The sequence below is a fragment of the Phyllobates terribilis genome, unplaced genomic scaffold (assembly GCF_046119375.1).
Source record: "Phyllobates terribilis strain yellow unplaced genomic scaffold, ASM4611937v1 Scaffold_11__3_contigs__length_659146591, whole genome shotgun sequence".
Classification (NCBI taxonomy): domain Eukaryota; kingdom Metazoa; phylum Chordata; class Amphibia; order Anura; family Dendrobatidae; genus Phyllobates; species Phyllobates terribilis.
The window spans coordinates 531550736-531571927 of NW_027362771.1; the positions used below are offsets into that span (position 1 = coordinate 531550736).

General features: G+C 39.9%; 1 protein-coding gene across 4 annotated transcripts in view; it reads left to right on the forward strand.

The window, feature by feature from the left end:
• The first annotated feature begins 6809 nt into the window (after nt 1–6809).
• TCF7L1 (transcription factor 7 like 1) overlaps nt 6810–21192 on the forward strand; it is a 54868-nt gene continuing 40485 nt past the window's right edge. For 2 of the 4 annotated variants that reach the window (XM_073653747.1, XM_073653745.1), the window contains exons 1-3: nt 6811–7855; nt 8688–8748; nt 9909–10039. In XM_073653747.1, the coding sequence (XP_073509848.1) occupies nt 7670–7855; nt 8688–8748; nt 9909–10039 (378 nt within the window). In that variant the 5' untranslated portion in view covers nt 6811–7669. Of the gene's footprint in view, nt 7856–8687; nt 8749–9908; nt 10040–21192 lie in introns of all 4 variants that reach the window. The other 2 variants (XM_073653744.1, XM_073653748.1) reach the window with 2 other exon arrangements.

The following is a 21192-nucleotide window of genomic DNA, read 5'->3' on the forward strand; positions in this document are numbered from 1 at the left end:
TTTTAATGAATGGCAAAAAAACACAAGCAAAAATACACTTATTTTACTCAGCATTTTTCTTGCCAACAGAAAAAAATGCTGCAAAAACACTGTATGTGAACGTAGCCTTAGATGATCAGTCAATCCTGCTAAAATCTTAACGCTTGGTCTTGGTTGACTCTTATGTAATGTGTATGGGGGCTTCTAAAGGATGCCTAAGCTTGTAGGGTGCCCACAAATGCATGTACAGTCATGGCCAAAAGTTTTGAGAATGACACCAAAATTATATTTTCACATGATCTGCTGGCCTCTGGTTTTTATTAGTGTTTGTCTGATGTTTATATCACATACAGAAATATAATTGCAATCATATTATGAGTACCAATAGGTTATATTGACAGTTAGAATGAGTTAATGCAGCAAGTCAATATTTGCAGTGTTGCCCCTTCTTCTTCAAGACCTCTGTAATTCTCCCTGGCATGCTCTCAATCAACTTTTGGACCAAATCCTGACTGATAGCAGTCCATTCTTGCATAATCAATGCTTGCATTTTGCCAGAATTTGTTGGTTTTTGTTTGTCCACCCATCTCTTGATGATTGACCACAAGTTCTCAATGGGATTAAGATCTGGGGAGTTTCCAGGCCATGGACCCAAAATCTCTATGTTTTGTTCCATGAGCCATTTAGTTATCACCTTTGCTTTATGGCAAGGTGCTCCATCATGCTGGAAAAGGCATTGTTGGGCGCCAAACTGCTCTTGGACGGTTGGGAGAAGTTGCTCTTGGAGGACATTCTGGTACCATTCTTTATTCATGGCTGTGTTTTTAGGCAAGAGTGTGAGTGAGCCGATTCCCTTGGCTGAGAAGCAACCCCACACATGAATGGTATCAGGATGCTTTACAGTTGGCATGAGACAAGACTGGTGGTAGCGCTCACCTCTTCTTCTCCGAATAAGCTGTTTTCCAGAGGTCCCAAACAATCGAAAAGGGGATTCATCAGAGAAAATGACTTTGCCCCAGTCCTCAGCAGTCCACTCCCTGTACCTTTTGCAGAATATCAGTCGGTCCCTGATGTTTTTTCTGGAGAGAAGTGGCTTCTTTGCTGCTCTCCTTGAAACCAGCCCTTGCTCAAAGAGTCTCCGCCTCACAGTGCGTGCAGAAGCACTCACACCAGCCTGCTGCCATTCCTGAGCAAGCTCGGCACTGCTGGTAGTCCGATCCCGCAGCTGAAACAGTTTTAAGATACGATCCTGGCGCTTGCTGGTCTTTCTTGGGCGCCCTGGAGCCTTTTTGACAACAATGGAAGCTCTCTCATTGAAGTTCTTGATGATGCGATAGATTGTTGACTGAGATGCAATCTTTGTAGCTGCGATACTCTTCCCTGTTAGGCCATTTTTGTGCAGTGCAATGATGGCTGCACGTGTTTCTTTAGAGATAACCATGGTTAACTGAAGAGAAACAATGATACCAAGAACCAGCCTCCTTTTAAAGTGTCCAGTGATGTCATTCTTACTTAATCATGACTGATTGATCGCCAGCCCAGTCCTCATCAACACCCACACCTGTGTTAATGGATCAATCACTAAAACGATGTTAGCTGCTCCTTTTAAGGCAGGACTGCAATGATGTTGAAATGTGTTTTGGGGGTTAAAGTTCATTTTCTGGGCAAATATTGACTTTGCAAGTACAGTAATTGTTGTTAAGCTGATCACTCTTTGACATTCAGGAGTATATGCAAATAGCCATTACAAAAAATGAAGCAGTAAACTTTGGAAAAATTACTATTTGTCTCATTCTCAATACTTTTGGCCATGACTGTAGAGCCCATGTTAGGCCACGGTCCCGCTATCAGTATTTAGTCAGTATTTTTCTCAGGAGTGGGAGCCAAAACCAGGTGAGGAACAATCAGAGAAAAGGTATAATAGAATCAAGTCACCAATTCTGCATTTATCACCCACTCTTGAGAAAAAATACTGGCCAAATACTGACTAAATACTGATGGTGGGACCGTGGCCTTATAGAGGAAATTGAGGACAGAAACTGAAGATGGAAGACCAAAGCGAGTCAAAGATGGACACAGACAAAAGTCAAAGATGTGACTGAAGGAACAAGATAAGCACAATAGAGTGTTGTCCAGATAACAATATTGTTACAACGCGGATCCGCTCACCTCATTTTGTTGCGAAAGACACAACACAAAAAGGCAGAAAACTATGTTCCAGCTGCGGCAGCCCTACAGGTTGGAGGATCCAACACAGTATTATGGGTTATTGGAATGTAACGGGTCTTCTGCGCTGCTCGTGTACTCATGTATAATTATCCAATCAAGGAGTCAAATCAAACAAGAGTAGTAACAGTGCGGTTTATTCTCTAGACGTTTCGAAGTAATCCAACTTCTTCAGGAGAACCACAGAGATATTGTGGTAACGAGTCTCCTGCGTTGCTCGTGTACTCATGTATATCCAATCAAGGAGTCAAATCAAATGAGAGTAGTAACAGTGCGGTTTATTCTCTAGACGTTTCGAAGTAATCCAACTTCTTCAGGAGAACCACAGAGATGCTGTGGTATTTCTGTTGTTCTCCTGAAGAAGTTGGATTACTTCGAAACGTCTAGAGAAGAAACCGCACTGTTACTACTCACGTTTGATTAGACTCCTTGATTGGATATATACGAGCAATGCAGGAGACCCATTACCTTCCAATAACCCATAAAGTCAAAGATGGACACAGGCAAAAAAAGACGAATGTTTTGACTCCCCAATTCTTAAAGTGTCCATACACATGAGATAACTGCACGATCGGCAGACAGCTATCTCTCACAGCTACACAAAGCATATACCAGTAAATGTTTGGCTCACCCAGTAAAAATATTATATATTACTGTAATGGTATAATAATTTATTAGATGCATAGCTTATTGCATATTTACTGTTTACATGTTGATGATGAAAAACGTGATGGCATCATTTTCCTGTAAGAAAAAGTATTACTTTTATGCCTAAGCTACTTAAAAGTATAGGAGCCAGAGACAGGAGTGTGGACAAATAGAGTCAGAAGTTTGGTTTACTGTCTCCACAGTCCTGGTTTGTAGTTCTATGATAGTAAGAATAATTTCAATCTATAAAAAATAATGATTGCAACAATAACACGCCCCTAGCGAAGCTTGGGCCAAACGTGCGTTGGGGCACACAGGACCACAGCTCTTGTCAACGTAAGTACTAGTTCGCACTTTTTTTGCTTTGCAATTATGGTCAAACAGTTTATTAATGAAGAGTATGAGTTAGTTTAAGCCCAGAGCTAAAGAGCAACAAAAACATTGACAGTATAGGTAATAACCAACAGTAAGATTATGTCATGTGGTCCTCCATAAGATTACTCTGTTACTGTATCTACTGTATGTTATCTATTTATTTTTGCAATAAAGGTCATATTTTATGAGATGTTATGCACCTGTTTGTTTTCTTGATGGTAATTTCTATTGGAGGTGTGTCTCAGAGTACATAACATTTTTTTTCATTATGCTCTTTAGTGTTTGGTTTAAAAAATAAGGATCGCAACTATAAGTATTGCAAGATTCAATTATTAGAATTTTTTAGCCACCTTCTTGGGCGCAAAGGTCCAAGCATGATATTTTTCTACTTCTGATCCTTCCACGATCACTAGCATGATGGGCCGCCTGGCTCTGTCGACCACTGCACCATTTTCCAGCAAGGTAATGTGCACAATATTGGAGCTCAGCTGCAGTACCTGCATTTACCTGTGACAGGAGTGGCACTGTTCATGATAAAAGAAAATCTTCAGTCAAGTCATTAGGGTTCCCATTAATTTCTTTGGTGGGGAAAGCTTTTTTAAAGCCTGGCCGTAGTCCATAGAGGTTAGTCAGCTGCATCATGGACAATGGTTGTGTGGAGTGGACAGCCGCTCATTGTGGGAGATTCATTACTGAAATTGCTCTAGGTTTACAATGCTTTGTTACAGAACATCACATTTATAGAAGCCCCCACCGTCTCTTTTACTGCCCAATAAACAGTTGACATTTGGGTTGGTATAAGTTGGCACAACTTTCAACGTGCATTATTTTTTTAAGTTAGAAAATTGGCAAACAACCTGGTATGGTTCAGGCCCCCACATCTTATTCATGAAGTTACAAGCCATACTGTAAATACTAACTGGCGTAACTTGCGTGCGGTATTCTAGATTTTTAACAGGAGGCACATTCATGTCATCCATCATCATCATCGTCCATAGTGTAGTGATATTCTTGCTGTCAGATATGACCGACCAGTCATTGGAACATCTGACACGTATGTTTATAGCCTTTGAGCTCGTTCGGACGAGCGTATTATACAGACGTGTGCTGTTTGTGCGAAAATTGGACAGCACACTTATCAAAGTAATTCCAGCCCTATGAACTGATGACCGATTGCCCATGTGAAAAAAATTGCAGCGTGCAGAATTCTCTTCCGCATATCAGGTGAGACTCACCTATACAAGTCTATGGGTACGGAAAAAAAGATCCCATACACAACATCTGTACTGCCTCCGATTTTTATAGATAAATTGTCATTATTAGGGCTGGCGCAGACCAGCGTATATTCTCTTGTTCAGAGAATCGGGCCAGTTATGCAAATCACACTCTGATCAGAGTCTGATCAGAGTGTGATCACGGTGGGATCCGATTCTCTCGGATGAGTAAGAAGATGGAGAAAAAAAATGTCTCCATCTTCTCCATTATGTCAGTCTGTAGAAATCGGACTGCGCTCAGATGTCATCCACAGACTCATGTCAATGTTTTCCACGGACTCATTGACTTGCATGACTGAATGCAATCCGAATAGCAGATGCTGCAATTTTTTTCCCCTGACCGGCTTGACCATAGGAAAAAATGCTGTCCAATAGCATAACATTGGTCCGGGTGCGATCTGATGTTTTGTCAGATCGCACTTGGACCGAAAATACGCTCATCTGCACCTGCCCCAAACCTAGGAAATTGTGTTTGATCATGTACATTGTGAAATGTTGCTGCATGGATATGAAAAAGGGACACACGGATGGCACATGGGTGACAATATGGATGAAATTCGTACAAGCTTTCTGGATGAAAATCAGACTATTTTTTTATACTCTGAACTTTGCAAACCAGTTATATTGGCAAATTTCGGCCATGACTGGCTCTCTGTGCTTGTCCGCAGAGCAGATGGGTGCAGAAACTGCCTGTTTACCTGCACTGGTTTGGTCCATTAATCTGGCCAGAATAGCGCATGCTGCAATTTTTTTTCCATGGACCAGAGGGCTGTGTGGAAAATAGCTCATAGGCTAACATGGATCCGTGCGCGGTCTGTTGCACCTATAGACAACACACGGACCGAATATACGCTCGTTTTAGCATCCCCCGGGGTGTTTACACATGCAACAGATACGCAGAATATTTTCCAGGTGGATGCATTTTGGATGAGATTTTACAGATTAAATATTTATAATATGTCAATTATTGCTACAGATTTTGCCGCACATTTGAATACGTACGGTAAAACGAAACCCGCTACAGTTTTTGCTGCTGATTTACGTCTGCGGGAATTCCACAGAGAATTAGTCCTGTCTGCAAATATCCTTACATAATCCCCGAGGAATAGGACAGATCTGCTTATATACATGCACAATAGTGCTACAGGGTCCACTATTCTGCCACCACGTGCAAAAAATGAAACCAAGATACCAATATGGACATAAAATTAGCGCTTGTCCAATAAAGGTTGACACTGTATAAATGTAAAAAAAAATACTGTCCAATTTTTTTATTTGAGGGGTTCAGTTCATACACACCCTTAGTCAATCAAAAACACAGATTTACTAATTGCGACTGATTTTCACCTGTAGTCTACAGTCAGATTAAGGGCTCATGCAGACGACTGTACTTTCGGTCAGAGTGAAATCCGAAAAAATATTGCTATTATATAAGGCCGTGCACATGTCAGAATGTTAAAAATTTCAAAAATTGCTGAATACCAGAGTTTGAACCGATATTTGGAAGTCAATGAGTCCATGGAAACCATTGGACTGCACTTGGAGGACATCTGAGTGCAGTTCGATTTTCATGGACTGACAGAATGGAGACGATGGAGAACATTTTTTTTACCATCTTCTTCTCATCCAAGAGAATCGCATCACACTCTGATCACACTCTTATCAGAAATTGATTAACATAATCGGCCCGATTCTATCGGATGAGAGAAAATACGCTGGCGTGCATCTAGGATTAGTGGCATTTATAGGTTATGTGCCCACGATGAGTTTTTGACTCTCCGTATTTTCGCTGCGTCAAAAATGCACATCAAGATCAAGATGAAAACACATGTAAAAAAAAACTCAAAAAAGTAATAATAGGTGCAGAAAATATGCAACATCAAAAACTATCGTGGGAACGGAGCCATATAGTCAACTATCTGCAATACATCACCAAGCATATAGAATAAAAAAAATAAGAAAGAATCTTCCGTATAGCCGGAGACTTCTAGGAATACAAGAAAAATAAAATGGGAACATTGTAAATTCCACTAAGAGCCGGATAAACATTTGTAATACAATGAAAATTATTTATGGATTCTCCATTAACATTGGATTGCAGCTCTGCATTAAATTGCCGGAGACATACTGTACGTGCCAAAACCCTGCATATACCTACTAGGCTTGAGCTTAAAAAAAATGTAAAAAAAATTAAAATAAATTGTAATGGCAGTAAGGGAGTTAATGTACACCCCCACTCAAGAGGCAGAAGGGTTAATCTTGGCCCCATTCCCTCAATTGTCCATTGAGCAGTTCTTTTTAAATAAGTGTCAGTTTGCATGTGCAGACTCCTCCCCTGGATTCTGGCTGGGGATCCTGCTCTTGCAGGTCCTCATTATAGTTTACCCAGGGAAAGGAGCAGGATCTCGACCAGATCCTACAGGCTTGGGGGGGCATATGTAGTGCCCCCTCCCATCTACTAAAAAGCCAAAGACACAGGAGACCCTGATAAGAAGACTGGAGCTGGCTGGGAGGAAGCTGGAAATCTCTGCACTTCTTCTGGAGCTGTGATTTGCTTTTTTTTTTTTTTTCTTCTTCTTTGTTTATGCAACTTTCAAGGAACTTCACAGTACCCCTGGATCGTAGAGGGAGGTGGCAGAGCACACAAGGGGCTTCTTAGCTTTATTTTAGGGGCTCAACTTGTTGCCAAGACTGAGGAGTTTGGATTTTTAGGGGGTCTGGGCTTGCAGATTTTTTTCTTTTTGGGTCTGAGTCTTTTGTTTGCAATGCTGAGCAGATTGTAACATACAAAGACATTCTGTTAGGGAAAGAAAACATCTCATTCCTTAGGAGGCTGCAGGAAGTTTGCTCTGAGAAGGAGGGGGAGGCTGGCTGTGCATTGTAGTGGGGGGGAGGGAGGCTGTGCAGTGTAATGGGGGGAGAGGCTGCTTGTGCACTGGGGTGGGGGGGCTGAGACCCTGCTTCTGCATAGAGGGGGGCTTGTATGATTGTATAAGGGCCTGCTTAGGAAGAAGTTGCTGCAGCTAGAAAGTTTCTCTGCGAAGTTTGTTCCCCCCTGATTATGTTTTTATAGCAGCCTGGTGCATTAGGGAAAAGTTAGCTGGTTGTGACTTAGGAAGGGGGCTCGGTGTTATTGGGCATTTTCTGTCTAGGGGGGTCTAGCAAACATGCCTCAACTAAACAGCGGTGGGGGCGATGAGTTGGGGGCTAACGATGAGCTGATCCGGTTTAAGGATGAGGGGGAGCAAGAGGAGAAAAGTCCCGGGGAGGGCTCTGCGGAGGGGGATCTGGCCGATGTCAAGTCCTCCCTGGTCAATGAATCGGAGAATCACAGCAGCGACTCAGACTCCGAGGTAAGAATCACATTCCCAGACTCTCCTAGGGGTTGGATGACCATTGGATACGATTTTCATACGATCGAATGTTGCATTCCAGTGTTAAACATGCCCGAACTATGTTGCAAACCTTGCCCGACAAATGTTGCAATTTGTCACTAGACTTACTGATAATTTGTAGTGATTGGTTACTTGTTTATAGTCTTATATTTGAGTATTTTCTGCATGTGTAAGACTCTGTACTCTCCATGAGTATTTGATGTTGCAGATTTTCTCCACCTATTGCGTTTTTGTTTTTTTCTCGAAAATCTGCAACATCAAATACTCATTGTGGGAACGTAGCCTTAGTTTGCTCCATTGACTATTACTTTTAGGACACGTTCAGTATTTGGTCAGTATTTCACATCAGTATTTGTAAGCCAAAACCCAGGAGTGGGTGAAAAATCCCAAATTTGTGTACGTTACTGTTATTCTTTTTTCCTCTGATTGCTCCACTCCTAATTTTGGCTTACAAATACTGAGTGTATGAACGTGGTCTTATGTTAATGATCAGTTGTGGTCACTCCAACCATAGTCTACATATCTATGGTGACAATTGGTCCAAGTGATCTGTACCTCTTCTGCCAATCATCTCTTATTGTAAGATGTTCCATATGTTCTCAGCACTCAAAGGGGGGCCCTAACAGAAGTAAGGAGCCCATGCCCTGGTGAACTCTTGCCAATATGTTATCTCATCAGAACAAATGTCTCACTGAACTTTACTTCATCTTCCCTCCCTTGAAATAAACATGGGGCAGGATGTCCATCTAGTCTTGGCCAAAAATAAACTGTCTCTTCTTCAATTTTCCAGGTGGAGAGACGTCCACCTCCTAGAGAGAGTTTTGAGAAACCCAGGGATTACCTGTCTGAAGGTGAGGCATCTTGTTCTTCCTTTTTTTTTCTGTTGCATATTTGGAATTATTGTATGTATTTTCTTTGACATATTTCCTTTTTTTAGGTCATGATGTAACTACTTGAAATAGTTTCGGTAGTTTAACTCTTATTAACCTGAAATTGCATTATAATTGGTGAAGAAAAAGGAATTGTAAGCTTTTGTGACCCCTACATAATTCCAGTCTCTAATGGATCTGTGTATACTCTGTTACTTTGCACTTTGTGTTTGTCTTACTCTGGTTTTGTTTTGTTTTTGTTTCTCATTATTTGTAAACATCAGTTGACCTATGGAATTTCTTTGTCAATTTTAATGTTTTTATGCCACATTTTGACAAAATATATAGAGCATGAAAAAAAATTCTATATGTTTTTTTTTTTCTGTATTGTATATCCCGATTAAAACAGCTATACTATCTGTGCCAAGCCCGAACATGTTAGAATTTTTAGATGATACATTCTCATTTAGTCCTTATTTCTTGGGATGTTATGAATGTATTTGATACATATTGACTATTTTTTACAAATCCTTGTATAGTGCAATCTATAGTTTGCTGTAATAAATACTTTGTACTCCCCCCTATATCTGGGTAAAATGTTCATTTTCGGTTGTGGTCCGTTGTAGGGTTAAGACCTAATTCTGTACATGAGGTCTCAAATGTTATTTTCTTCTACCATAATAACGTGATTATCTTCACAAGAACCATTGTATAATAAAAAGGATGTTCTTGTGTGCACTTGTTCCAGTGTACCTACTATGTGAGTGCAGCCATGTTGTAAGCCATTACCTCCATAAAAAATAAAAAAAAATAATGAAGTAAGGTTGGGCATGCTCTCCATACAATTGGCAGTCAAAAATATTGAAAGGATTAAAAATGTAATATTAAGGATGGATGGGTATACTGGTGTGAAATATGGCCTGTACATTTTTTTATTTTTTTTCTGGAATAAACTGGCCCTTTAAATTCTGTACTGGCCCAAAAGAAAAACAGGTTTAAGAATAATTAGGCATCCAGTTTTACTGTCAAGAACGTGCATCCGGTCATGTGGTGGAAACTCCATAATCACTGTCAGAAGTCATAATTTTAGATATATTGCTAACACTTTCTCCTCTTTTACCCCCCCCCCCCCCCCCCCTCAGCATTTAGGAGGCAGCACCAGGATGCGGCTTTCTTTAAAAGCTCACCCTATGCAGGCTACCCATTCTTGATGATCCCTGACCTTGGAGGCCATTACTTGCCCAATGGTGCCCTATCGCCCAGTGCCCGCACGGTAAGCATTTCTCCAGATATATTATGCATGTGTCTTGTGGTGACTTCTTATTGGAATCTAGTTTTTGGAAACCACATGTTGTGATTGGCATGGCATTGTGAGGGTTGGCTTGTAAGGGTCACACAAGGGCTGAATTGTTGTGCCTGCAGGAACGTCAGTCTCTGACTTGATATATAGTCTTGTGTTGACCCAGTCTGTGGCTGCCATAGTAGAAAAGTGACTCCAATGTTGTGTTCTTCGCTGCCCTGTGGTGTGACTGGTACAGGGTTGCTGTTCGTACTATGGGATGGGGGCGCACTTTAAATAGTGCGGTCACCTGTCACCATCTGTATACCAGTGGAGTGTCCACATTCCCCCTTAGGTAAACATCTAACTATTTATAGTTCTGCCCTACAAGGGTGTGCAGTTGGATCTTGAATTCAATCTTTTATGTGTATATTTTTATTTATTTTTTAATCCACCATCTTGGAATATTCTGAGTGGTAGAATTACTGCTGTTTGTTTGTTTTTTTATATCTGGTGGCACTAAACGAAAAGTTGACAGGTAGACGCCATCTATATAAGGCTGGGTTCGCATTGCGTTTGGCACGCGTCAGTGGCTCCATTAGGGCTTCCGCCTGAAAAAAGCAAAAAAACTGGAATGACTGATCCATTGACAGGGTCATTGACTTTAATGACACAGACTGAAACAGTCTGTGCTCTCTGAGCTAATTTTTCACCTTTTTCCAGGGGGCACAAAATAAAAGTGCAGTCGACCACTTTTTTTCTGCCCACCTGATAAAGGCCCATACTGCTGAAAAATGAGGTCAGCTCAGAAAGGGACTGGCTACTTCGTTAAAGCCAATGGGCCCATCAGCCGATCTTACTAGGTCACGTTTTTTAGAGAAGCCCTGACTGAGCCACTGATACATGATGTGAACATAGCCTTACACACAAGACCTACCAAGCTGATTAATTTCTACCTAAGAGTAGAGGTGACTTTACCCTATAGCAACTATGGTATTGCCAAAAATGGAAAAATGGATCCAGACTAGCTGGAGTTGATGTTGGTTGCTACTATTTAACTTTTCTTTTTTTTTTTTTTTTTTTTTAACATCTAAATTGATCTGTTCACTCTATCGTGGCCTACAATCTCGAGTTACAAAACCAGCTGTAAAGTGTATCCTTGTGTGCATATTTGCCCTGTCATATCTATTGTGAGCGCTGTTTACAGACAAGGTACAGAATGTTGTGCCATTCTATAGAATTAAAATGGCACATTTCAGACGTGTAATCTGATTGTGAAACCACTAATAGGCTTGTGTGCAGGCAGCGTGGAATTCTTCTGTTTGACTTACGGGTACTTTATGGTTTTTGTTTCTGGATGGGGCTTCCAGGGAAGAGTTCTGCGAACTCCATGTTACCGACTACTAATTGTGTTCCTTCTCCATTTGCCAAATGTAACCATCACGAAAACGAATTAAAAAAGAAAAATAATAACAAAAATATTTTGTATATCCATGACAAAGGAAAATAAAAATATATATATATATATATATATATATATATATATATATATATATATATATATATATATATATATATATATATATATATATATATATATATATATATATATATATATATATATAATATATCTTAAATCCATCTCAATGTTTGTAGCGTCAGAGACGATACTTGTTGTTGTGGTTGTTATTGTGGGCAAAAAAAATTTGCTGTTTGTACAGATACTCAGTGCTTCAATTATGGTAAAGTTACTCCAATCATCCCTATATTTTTGGTTGGGTAAAAAAAATGATTTGAGTCATTCTCTCTGGTTACAGCATTCAACAATCTGTAGGTTTTTTTTTTTCCATTCTTAGTAAACCATAATACTTTGGTTGGAATAACTTTTCCTTCATCATTCTGACCATTATTTCTTAAAAAAAAAAAAAAAAAAATTTGCCTTCAATTATTAGCGCAGTGGCTTAGTTCTGGAAGTGTTTTGTTCCAAATCAATGTAGACTTTTTTTTTTTTTTTTTTTTTTTTTTCTATTTGCACCTAAAAAATGTGCCAGATTTATTTTCGGGGCATGCACTAATTAAAGGTAGAGAAAACGAAGGCAACTAATTAAAATTGACAAAAATTTTCTAACTTGTGCGAAGATGCGCTTAATCTTTCACATGTGCAAAATTTGGCGCATCTGCAGACTTGTCAATGTGGGCCATTATTTAGCTACGTATGGCCATTTTTTTTTTTCCTGCGTTAGGCCACGTGCACACGGAGTATTTGAGTTTTTAACCTCAGTATCTGAAAGCTAAAACCAGGAGTGGAACAATCAGAAGAAAAGTATAATAGAAACACGTCACCACTTCTGGATTTATCACCCACTCCTGGTTTTGGCTACAAATACTGAGGTAAAAATCTCAAATACTCGAGGTGTGCACGTGGCCTAATTGGACATCGGCCTACATGTTGCCTACCAATGTGCTCTGACTTGGTGATGCCACAACTCCACGTGAAATTAATAGGTTGTATATGACTTCCCTCACGTGGTCTTTACTGTACGTGGACAATGGAGCCACCAGACGTTCTAAAATTGAAATTGCCCCTTTAAAATCCAGATGAAGGCCTGAATAAGGCTGTTTCTTGGTGTTTGCCTGGGGGCTGTGCCCACTTGGAGCCCAGCAGCGCAGGGCTAGGTGTTTCGCTCAATGCACAGACCAGGCTTTGTTACTCTACTCTTGGGCCTGTGTTTGTTTTTGTGCGTGAATAGTGAATTATCTCCATGCAATGGATCTGGTACCCCAACATGGGGGGAGGTGGGGGACAAATGGGGGTTTGTCTTGTGATTCAAGTCCTTTAAAATGGATGCTTTATTATGAAACGTGTGGATGAGCACATGGCTTAGTTGAGGTTGGTAAATCTAAAATTTTAAATTTTTTTTTCGCCATGGGGGTGGGGGGAATTGTATGGTTTCATTACATTTTTACTTATTCTGTTTTTTTGGGGTGGAATGTTTGAAATTCTGATACTTCAGGCATGACTAAACGATATTGAGAATGATTCGCGCATGAGCGATGACTCGATCGACCAGATGGATTGGAACTTGTTCCGATGTTTTGTCTGTTCGAGCCACGTTCTTATTGGATGTGATGGCGAAATACGGCGTAGTTTTCATTTCTATAAACTAGAGAGAAGGATTTAGATCACATCTGACAAATCTGGTGATGAGCGACCCCTTTTTAAGGCTATGTTCACACAATGCATTTTTTTTTCTCTTGCGCTTTTTTTATGCAAATTTTAAAACTGAGATTTCATCTCATGCACGCTTGTTTTGTTTATTTTTTAAATTTTTTTTTTGCTGATTGGATTGAAAAACTACAGCGTGTCAATATTTTAAGCTTTTTTTTTTTTTTCTTTCCAGCATTTTTTCACCAATGAGTGCAAATAATGTAATCATGCGTATCTGGTGAATAAAATTTAACTAACTGATAAACATGTACTGCAGACAAATGACAGAAATAATCCGTACCAAAAAAATAAGCTGCAAGGTGTGAACGTAGCCTAGGTGTTGGCTGTGGTAAGTAAATTGCTGATGGTTTATGTGCATGTGTAATTGGTGTAGATGTGTTATGGAAATGACCCTTTTTTAGTAGTGTCACGTCTCTGATTGCTATAATGGGTTACGACAAGTATTTGCGGACATATAAGTTTGTTCTATGAGGATCCTTTCTGCAAATCACTTTTTCTGTGTGTTCCTCCATTTGAATGTTATATGGTGGTTACCAGACAATGGAGCTGTTGGTGGGATTATTGGACCCTCTGCTTTTGTCAGTCTTTCTTTATTATTCAGATGCCCCCTTAGCTACCCCCGAGTGCTGTTAATGAGCTGGCATTGTGTGCTCTGTTTTGGGAGGTGATCAGGGTGAATTGTCTGGTTGCAAATTAAATTCCTCTACAGACACAAATGATGCATTCCCCTCCCTGTGTGCATTGCAAATTGCCTCGCCCCGAGGGACAGGAGGAGGGCCTATAAGTCATCTCAAATCTACCCCAAACAAGACTCCATTACAACACACGGCTGGGAGCTAATTAAAACCTCATACCTGTCTCAATTAACTGAAATGTGTCCCACATCAGCAGGGGAGGTCAAGTCACTTCTGTCATTGTTATAGGGAACTTGACAATGTAACAACGGTCCATCCCATACAAGGATACCTTACATGCTGTGTTCTAGTTATACGGGGTACGGGCTGGTGGGGGGTCTACAGAAACATCGCCTCATGATGGTGACTTGATCTCACGGATCATTCGGATGCATTGAGGTGAGGGTCACGCAATCAAGATGTGGGTGCGAGCTTCTATAATGGGGGACGCGGCACTGCCTTATCTATCCGCGCATGCGGAGAAGTGACTGTGCCAGACCAACTTTTATCCTGGGCCTAAACCAAGAGAGATTAGTTTTTGTACTGCATTTTCAGTATTTTGACAGATTTCACTTTTACATTGTTTTGTATGTTATAGCCCATTGAAAACTTTTAAAATGGAAAGCCACACAAAAATATGCTGCTAATATTTTTTGTTTGTCAATTTCTCTGTAAAAGGCTTTTGGTGGCACACAAAAATACATGCTGACCTACAAAACAACTAGTAGAAAACCACTTAAAGGGACTCTCGGAACAAAATGACTGTTCAAACCAAGCACAGATGTTCAGTGCACCTCTTCATGTGGCCAAGCAGTTCAGTGCACTTTTCTACTAACCTGTTTTGCCGCTCTTCCTTGACTGACTGCTCTGGCCTATTCAGGAGCCAAAGGACGGATGAGATGGATGGAAAATATAAGTGGTGGACTCAATGGTTCAGCCATGCCAATGCTGCACAGAGCACCTTGGCTTGGTTTGAACAGTCATTTGTGCTTTTATACTTTGTAAAATGGCACATTTTTGAAGGTAATCGCGTTTTATATGAATACAGCCCAAAGGTAAAGCCATGCATAGACTGTGTGTAGATATGAGTAGAAGGGTAACAGTCTCGTCTGGGACTTAAGACTCCTATACCATTTTAAGACCTCGGTATTATAAATGTCCCTGCTACAGACCTTTCTTTGGGGTCCAGGAGATTCGTCTTGCGCTTTCTGCATACAAACACAAAACTCTGAAGTGGACCTCATAAAGAAATAATAAGGTGAAAAGGGCATCAGCTGCCACACAAAGACTCATGTATCTATTAAAGGGCATAATATGGTATGAAATGGGGGTGGGAGGATAATTCAAAACGCAGTGTAACCAGAGTACTGTCACATTAGGAAACTTTTATACGAACTAGAGCATGGGTTACTGAAACTATAGTGGAACATGTTTGCTTTCTTTGGTATAGCACACTGGTATGTAATATTATGGACCCCAGAGACTGGTTGGGTACCATGCCAGCTGACACATTGGATGGGTGGAGCATGCTGTTTTTACAAATGTCACGACTTTAATACCCGTGGGTGTTTTTTTTTGTTTGTTTTTTTTTGGGAGTAGATTAGTCTTTTAAATATGCAAAGTTTTTTGATTTGTGATTTATTTATTTTTCTTAAGTTGTGATGAAGCAGAATGGTGTGGCAAGGGTTAACACTTGACGCTATAGCCTTTCCTCCTTGCAAGCAGATATCACAATTCCTCTGTACATGTAAAAGAACTTTGTTTAAGGCCCAAAGCAGTGCTGGATTTACTCCCCCATGAATCTGTGCCAAGTCAAACCCCAACCCTCACTCCGGTTACATTCTCAGCCTTACAATTGTACAAGCCCTGCCATTTTCCTCACCTCCTGTCCTGCTCCGATAGCAGCTGTCCTCTGTCTCTCACCATGTGTTCTGTTTCTTCCTTTCATAAGTGGTAAGCTCTAACAAGCAGTCCTGGGGTATTGACCTTCTCGTATACACCACTGCTGAATATATTTGTGTTGTATGGGGAACGCTGTGGTGCTTTTGCATCATGGAGGCGGGTAGGGGGCCACTACTAAAATCACTTTTCTGTACCTTTTTGATTATATTTATGTAACTCCCATACCATACCCTGACCAAAATGAGCTAGAATCTATCTGACATAGGGGTTGTCACAGCCTAGGCTACCAATGTCCTCTATGATAAATGGGCCTAGTAATGCAACCATATTAGCTATCCATAGCTTTCCAGAGTAAGGTATAACGATGATATATAAATGTTAGGAGCACATTTCATGCTACAGTGGATTATGACACTATTTTGGATCTAACGAGGGCTATTTAATAAGTTTAATTCCTATACTAAATATGTAGACAAGCCTAAGAGGAGAGCATTGTATTCCTCAGCGCTGTCCTATTTTTCATAAAGGGCAGCGTGTGTGTTGCCGGTTGTCCTGCATGTTTTTTATCTAACTCTTCCTTCCCAGAGCCCAGTTTCCTTCCCGCTTTCCTTCCTACAAGTCATTTTTTTTTCTCCGTGTGGGTCCAGTTGACACTCCATGTATAAACAGACATGTAAACTCTGCCTGTGCGGCCTGTAGTCCGCGACATTGTATTGTGGCATATCCCCTTTGTCTGTGTCTTATCCTTTCAGCTCTGGTTGGGTTGGGCAGTATGAGACCTGTCTCCAGAAATGGTGTTTATTTTCTTCTAAGCTGTTAGCTCTTGGGTCCACCCCTTCCATAAAGTCTGTATTTGGCGCCTCTTATCTGCTTTAGTTTCCTGCGTGCGTGTCCTGGGCACAGGCCTCCATGTATCTACAGAAATTACATCTCAACTAATTGGGAGATGGAGGGGCGGTGGTAAAACGTAGACCTCCTGTTCTGGGATTAACAATAGGTGTTAAGTGAATGAGAGCAGGGGGTGGCTGAGTATACAGGGTCTAAATTTTACGCAAACGGCACCTTTTGTTACCTACCATTTACAAATCTGAGCGGGGATTTAGAGAGGTTGCACCTGTTTTTTTTTTTTTTTTTTCCCCTTGTGACAACTATATTTGTATTAACTTTTTACATTTTATATAAAAAATCAACTAAGCTGTGTAAATTGTTTTTTTTTTTTAACTGACCACTTGAGCGATCTTATGGCGGGAAACCATTGATGGTTATCCAACTTTTCCAGAAAAGATGGAAAGTATGAATGCAAATCAAGGATTTTTTTTTTTTTTTTCTTCTCGTGGATAGAGGACAGATGTAACTTATTATCCGTCTGTTTCCATGTACTCTACAAAGAATGCATTGTGGTTATGTGGTTCTCTTCCAGCCATGGAGTTATGCTTTACCTTTAAAGGAATTAATGACTCTAAGAATATTTGGCATCCCATGGTAGTGCCAGTATTTTGGTGTATTTTTATAGGTTTCAGTCAATGAGAAATGATTCTACAAGAGTCTTAACACTTTTTTTTTTTTTTTCCTTATACTTTTCATATGAGTGCCAAGAAAAGGATTGTCCATATGGTCATCTTAATATGCTCTTCTTGAGATCTCAACAAAATCATGGTTTCAGGATGAAGTCCATTGTTGATTATGGGAGGCAACTCAACTACTCAACCATGGTTGATAATGTGTATGTGTGTGTGTGCCAGCAATGTTGAAGGCTCTGAAGTGAACATAAGGTCTTTGGATCTTCTAGTTTGGGCTTGTATCATTCTAAGACCACTTATTCGAAAACCATAATTTAGGGACAAATCCTAGAATAAGAATACTAATTTATCGTTCTCCCTTTCATAGATTTATTTGTGCACTCTAACAATACTGGCATTGTATGATGCCACCGGTTCAAGCTCAACAATCGCCATGTTGGAAAACCTAAAACTGTTCTTTGATACTATCAGAATTTATAAGGTATAATGGAGGGCTCCAAAGGATTTCTCCATATGGGATGAATACATTGCAAAAGGGAAAAATCTGGTTATGAAGGTGTGCGTCGTAATAAAATCTTGAAGATCTGGGTGGTGCAAATGTTCTTGGATAGGGCAGTACTTGAGGCTCAAGAAAGGGGTGAGGGTGATGGCAGCACTCACCTGTCAAGGTTGTGTAAGGACACCATGGATTAGAGTATCGTTCAGAAAACAGTTTGGCAAAGTGGAGACTATCACTATGTGGGCTGCGCTCACGGAAAGTATGAGATTCGGAGAGTATAGACAAGGTGGTTTTTTATTTATTTATTTTTTTCCCCAACATGTTTTGGCGCCGGACTGGAGCCTTTCTCAACGTAAAGAACCAAGTGTGATAACATAATCTTAGACTCTGTATAGATCATTGAGTTTTTTGTTTTTTCTTTTTTTTTTTTTTTCCATTCGGGAATGCAAACTACTTGGTTATGGTTCATAAATATCCAAATGGCTGTATAGGAAATTGAGATCCTCCAAATGTTGATTAATATGGTAAATGTATATGTAGTTTCCCTGTGCAGGATGTCCTATTGTAATCTGGAATGACAGTTTATTGGAGTGAATTCCTTCGGGGCTTTTCATTCAGTGCACACCTGTTTGGAGATCATTTTACTTTCTTAACTGTTTAATATATATATATATTTTTACCCTTCATTTACCAATGGTACACTGAAATATTTTATACTTGTCATGTGGTTCAGGATGTGGGTACTGACTGCTGTGGAATGGAGAAGAAGAATAATTAAGGATAATTCCAAAACAGGAAAGTTAACCCTAAAGGCATTCTGGGATTTTTTTTTTTTTTTTGTTAATGACCACCCCTCCACACAATAAGCTGACCTAGCATTGTCCAAAAAGACTTTGCCAGATAATCTAATCATTGATTGCATCCTAAATGACACTTAATTCCACCCTTGAGACTAGCTGTAATTTGGGCCGTTGTCAGAAAACTTGCCTTGTGCAAACATTTCAGAATAAATAGATCTCAGCAAGTATGTGTGTTTTGCACATCGGTAAATGAGATCTGTCTGTAATATTTAATTAACACTTTAGTTTGTAAAAGCAACACACACAAAAACCTAATTTAAATTTTGGAGGGCTGGGCTCCTTAGTAAAATGTGCATGAGGCATTAGTGCGCAAGTTCACTTAAATGTTCTGGTCGATGACTGGTAATAAAGCAACACCCACTAGCAACTGTTGCTTTATCTGTGCTGATCCATAGGAGCAAGGCACCAATATTGTCCCCATGGATGTTCCCATTTCTTGGGTATATACATAAACTATTTTGTTTTTTTAATTCCTTGGCCTAAAACTTTTGCATTTGGGAGCCAAATTTTAAAGAGTGCTAGAAATTGTGCATATTCTTTTTGATCACCTTCAGGAGTATCTAATTTACTTGTACATATTTTAGAAAACAAAACATTACAAAGTCGTGTGTGTATTATTATATTATCATTTTTTTTTTAAATTTATTTATTTATTTTTTTGCATTTAGACATTCGGACAATATTGTCGGGGCTCTCCTGCAATAAAAAAAACTTGGAAAAAAAGACATTTCGGTGCCTGTGAGCATGTGCAGTAGGAAGCTCCTTTGCTTATGACCGGGTGCTAATCTACAGGTCAAAGCTGCATTACTACTGCACATGCTCAGACAACCGATATGTCCAAACACTCCTGTAATTTAGCGATTTATCTCCCTAGACAAAATTAATGTGATTTTGCTAATTATAGATTTGTAGGAATTCATAAATGCACTTTGTGTTTTTTTTTATTTCTCTCCCCATGGATCCATTTTTAATGCTTTTTCAGTTATTCATAGATAGTAGTGCAACACCTTCTTGCCATTGTTGAAACTGTTTTCTGGGGTGAGAGGTGGGAACAAGTCTTAACTGGAGTGGCGCCCTGAGGCAAAATGCAGAAAAACACATCCTAATCCTTTCCCAGAAGAACCTAGCATTACCTCTCCAGACAGGCCTGGGATACAAAGGTATAGGTATAGGACAACATAATGGCTTCATTAATTACTTCTCCAAAAATCTTATCTCTGGCCACTGTCCCTCTGGTTTAGGAAAGTGCAGAACTAGGTCAGTTAAGATAGTGGGAGGTAGTGAGGGGTTTTTACACTAGTGACCACCTGTGACGCTCTGTAAGCAAAGAGCTTACGTGAGGTGAAACACTGGCATGATTACAATACCTTAAATTTTCTTTTATATACCTCCATCTAATGCTTTATTAGGTGGAAATCCACAGTAAATGATAGTATATTATATATGCAAGTGTGCTGGCAAGACCATAATTTTACTCGTATAGTGCCATTAATTCCACAGCGCTTTACATACATTATCATCACTGTCCCCATTGTGACTCTCAATCTAGATTCCTTATCAGTGGGTCTTTGCCCTGTGTTTGCGTGTGTTTCCTCCCACACCACAATCTCCTTACAGATGTTTTCCTTGATGGGATTTGAACCCAGGACCCCAGCGCTGCAAAGCAACAGTGCTAACCACTGAGCCGTCCGTACAACTCTTTGACAATCACTTGCGGCCTAGGTTGTGCTCAGCCACGTTTTTCATGGTGACCCATCAATTTTATCGGCCTCCATGTAATTCTTTTTCTTTTGTACTGCTACATTAAGAAAGTGGATAATTCCGATAAAGGCCACAATTTTTTTTTTTTCATGTTTATTTGGATTCAAAACCAATATGGCTGCCCTTACAACACCTATGGTTATTGTAACTAGGTTTCCAGACTTATGATTGGCATTGTTGCTTAGATATATGGCTTCGTTGTTACTGAGCAATTTTATTGATGTGTGACTTCATTACACTGACTTATGAGAAACTTTTGATTCAGGATTTACTATATTTCTAAGTAAGTTGACCTAATGGGCCTCATGTAAACAGTCGTGTTGGACAAAGTGGGAGCATTGCCCATAGCAACCATTCATATGTCTAGTGTCGATTTATCAATAAAGCTGTGATTTGAGTGGTTGCTATGGACACAGCATCCAATATGTCTACTCTAGTTTTATATAAGGGCTCATGCAGGTGGGCGTATAAATCAGACATGGACTATCTGATTTTTTACCGGATGGCATACTGACCAATGTTATTCAGTAGGGCTGTTCGAACGATTTTTCACCCTGGTGAGGAGGGAAACCACATCATGCCCTACTGTCTTACTGTCTTCCAAGTCTCGGATGAGACTCGACCATTCAAGTCTAATGGTGCATTGAGAAAAAAAAAATCTCACAGAACATCCAATTTATACAGATTAATTTAGATTTTAAA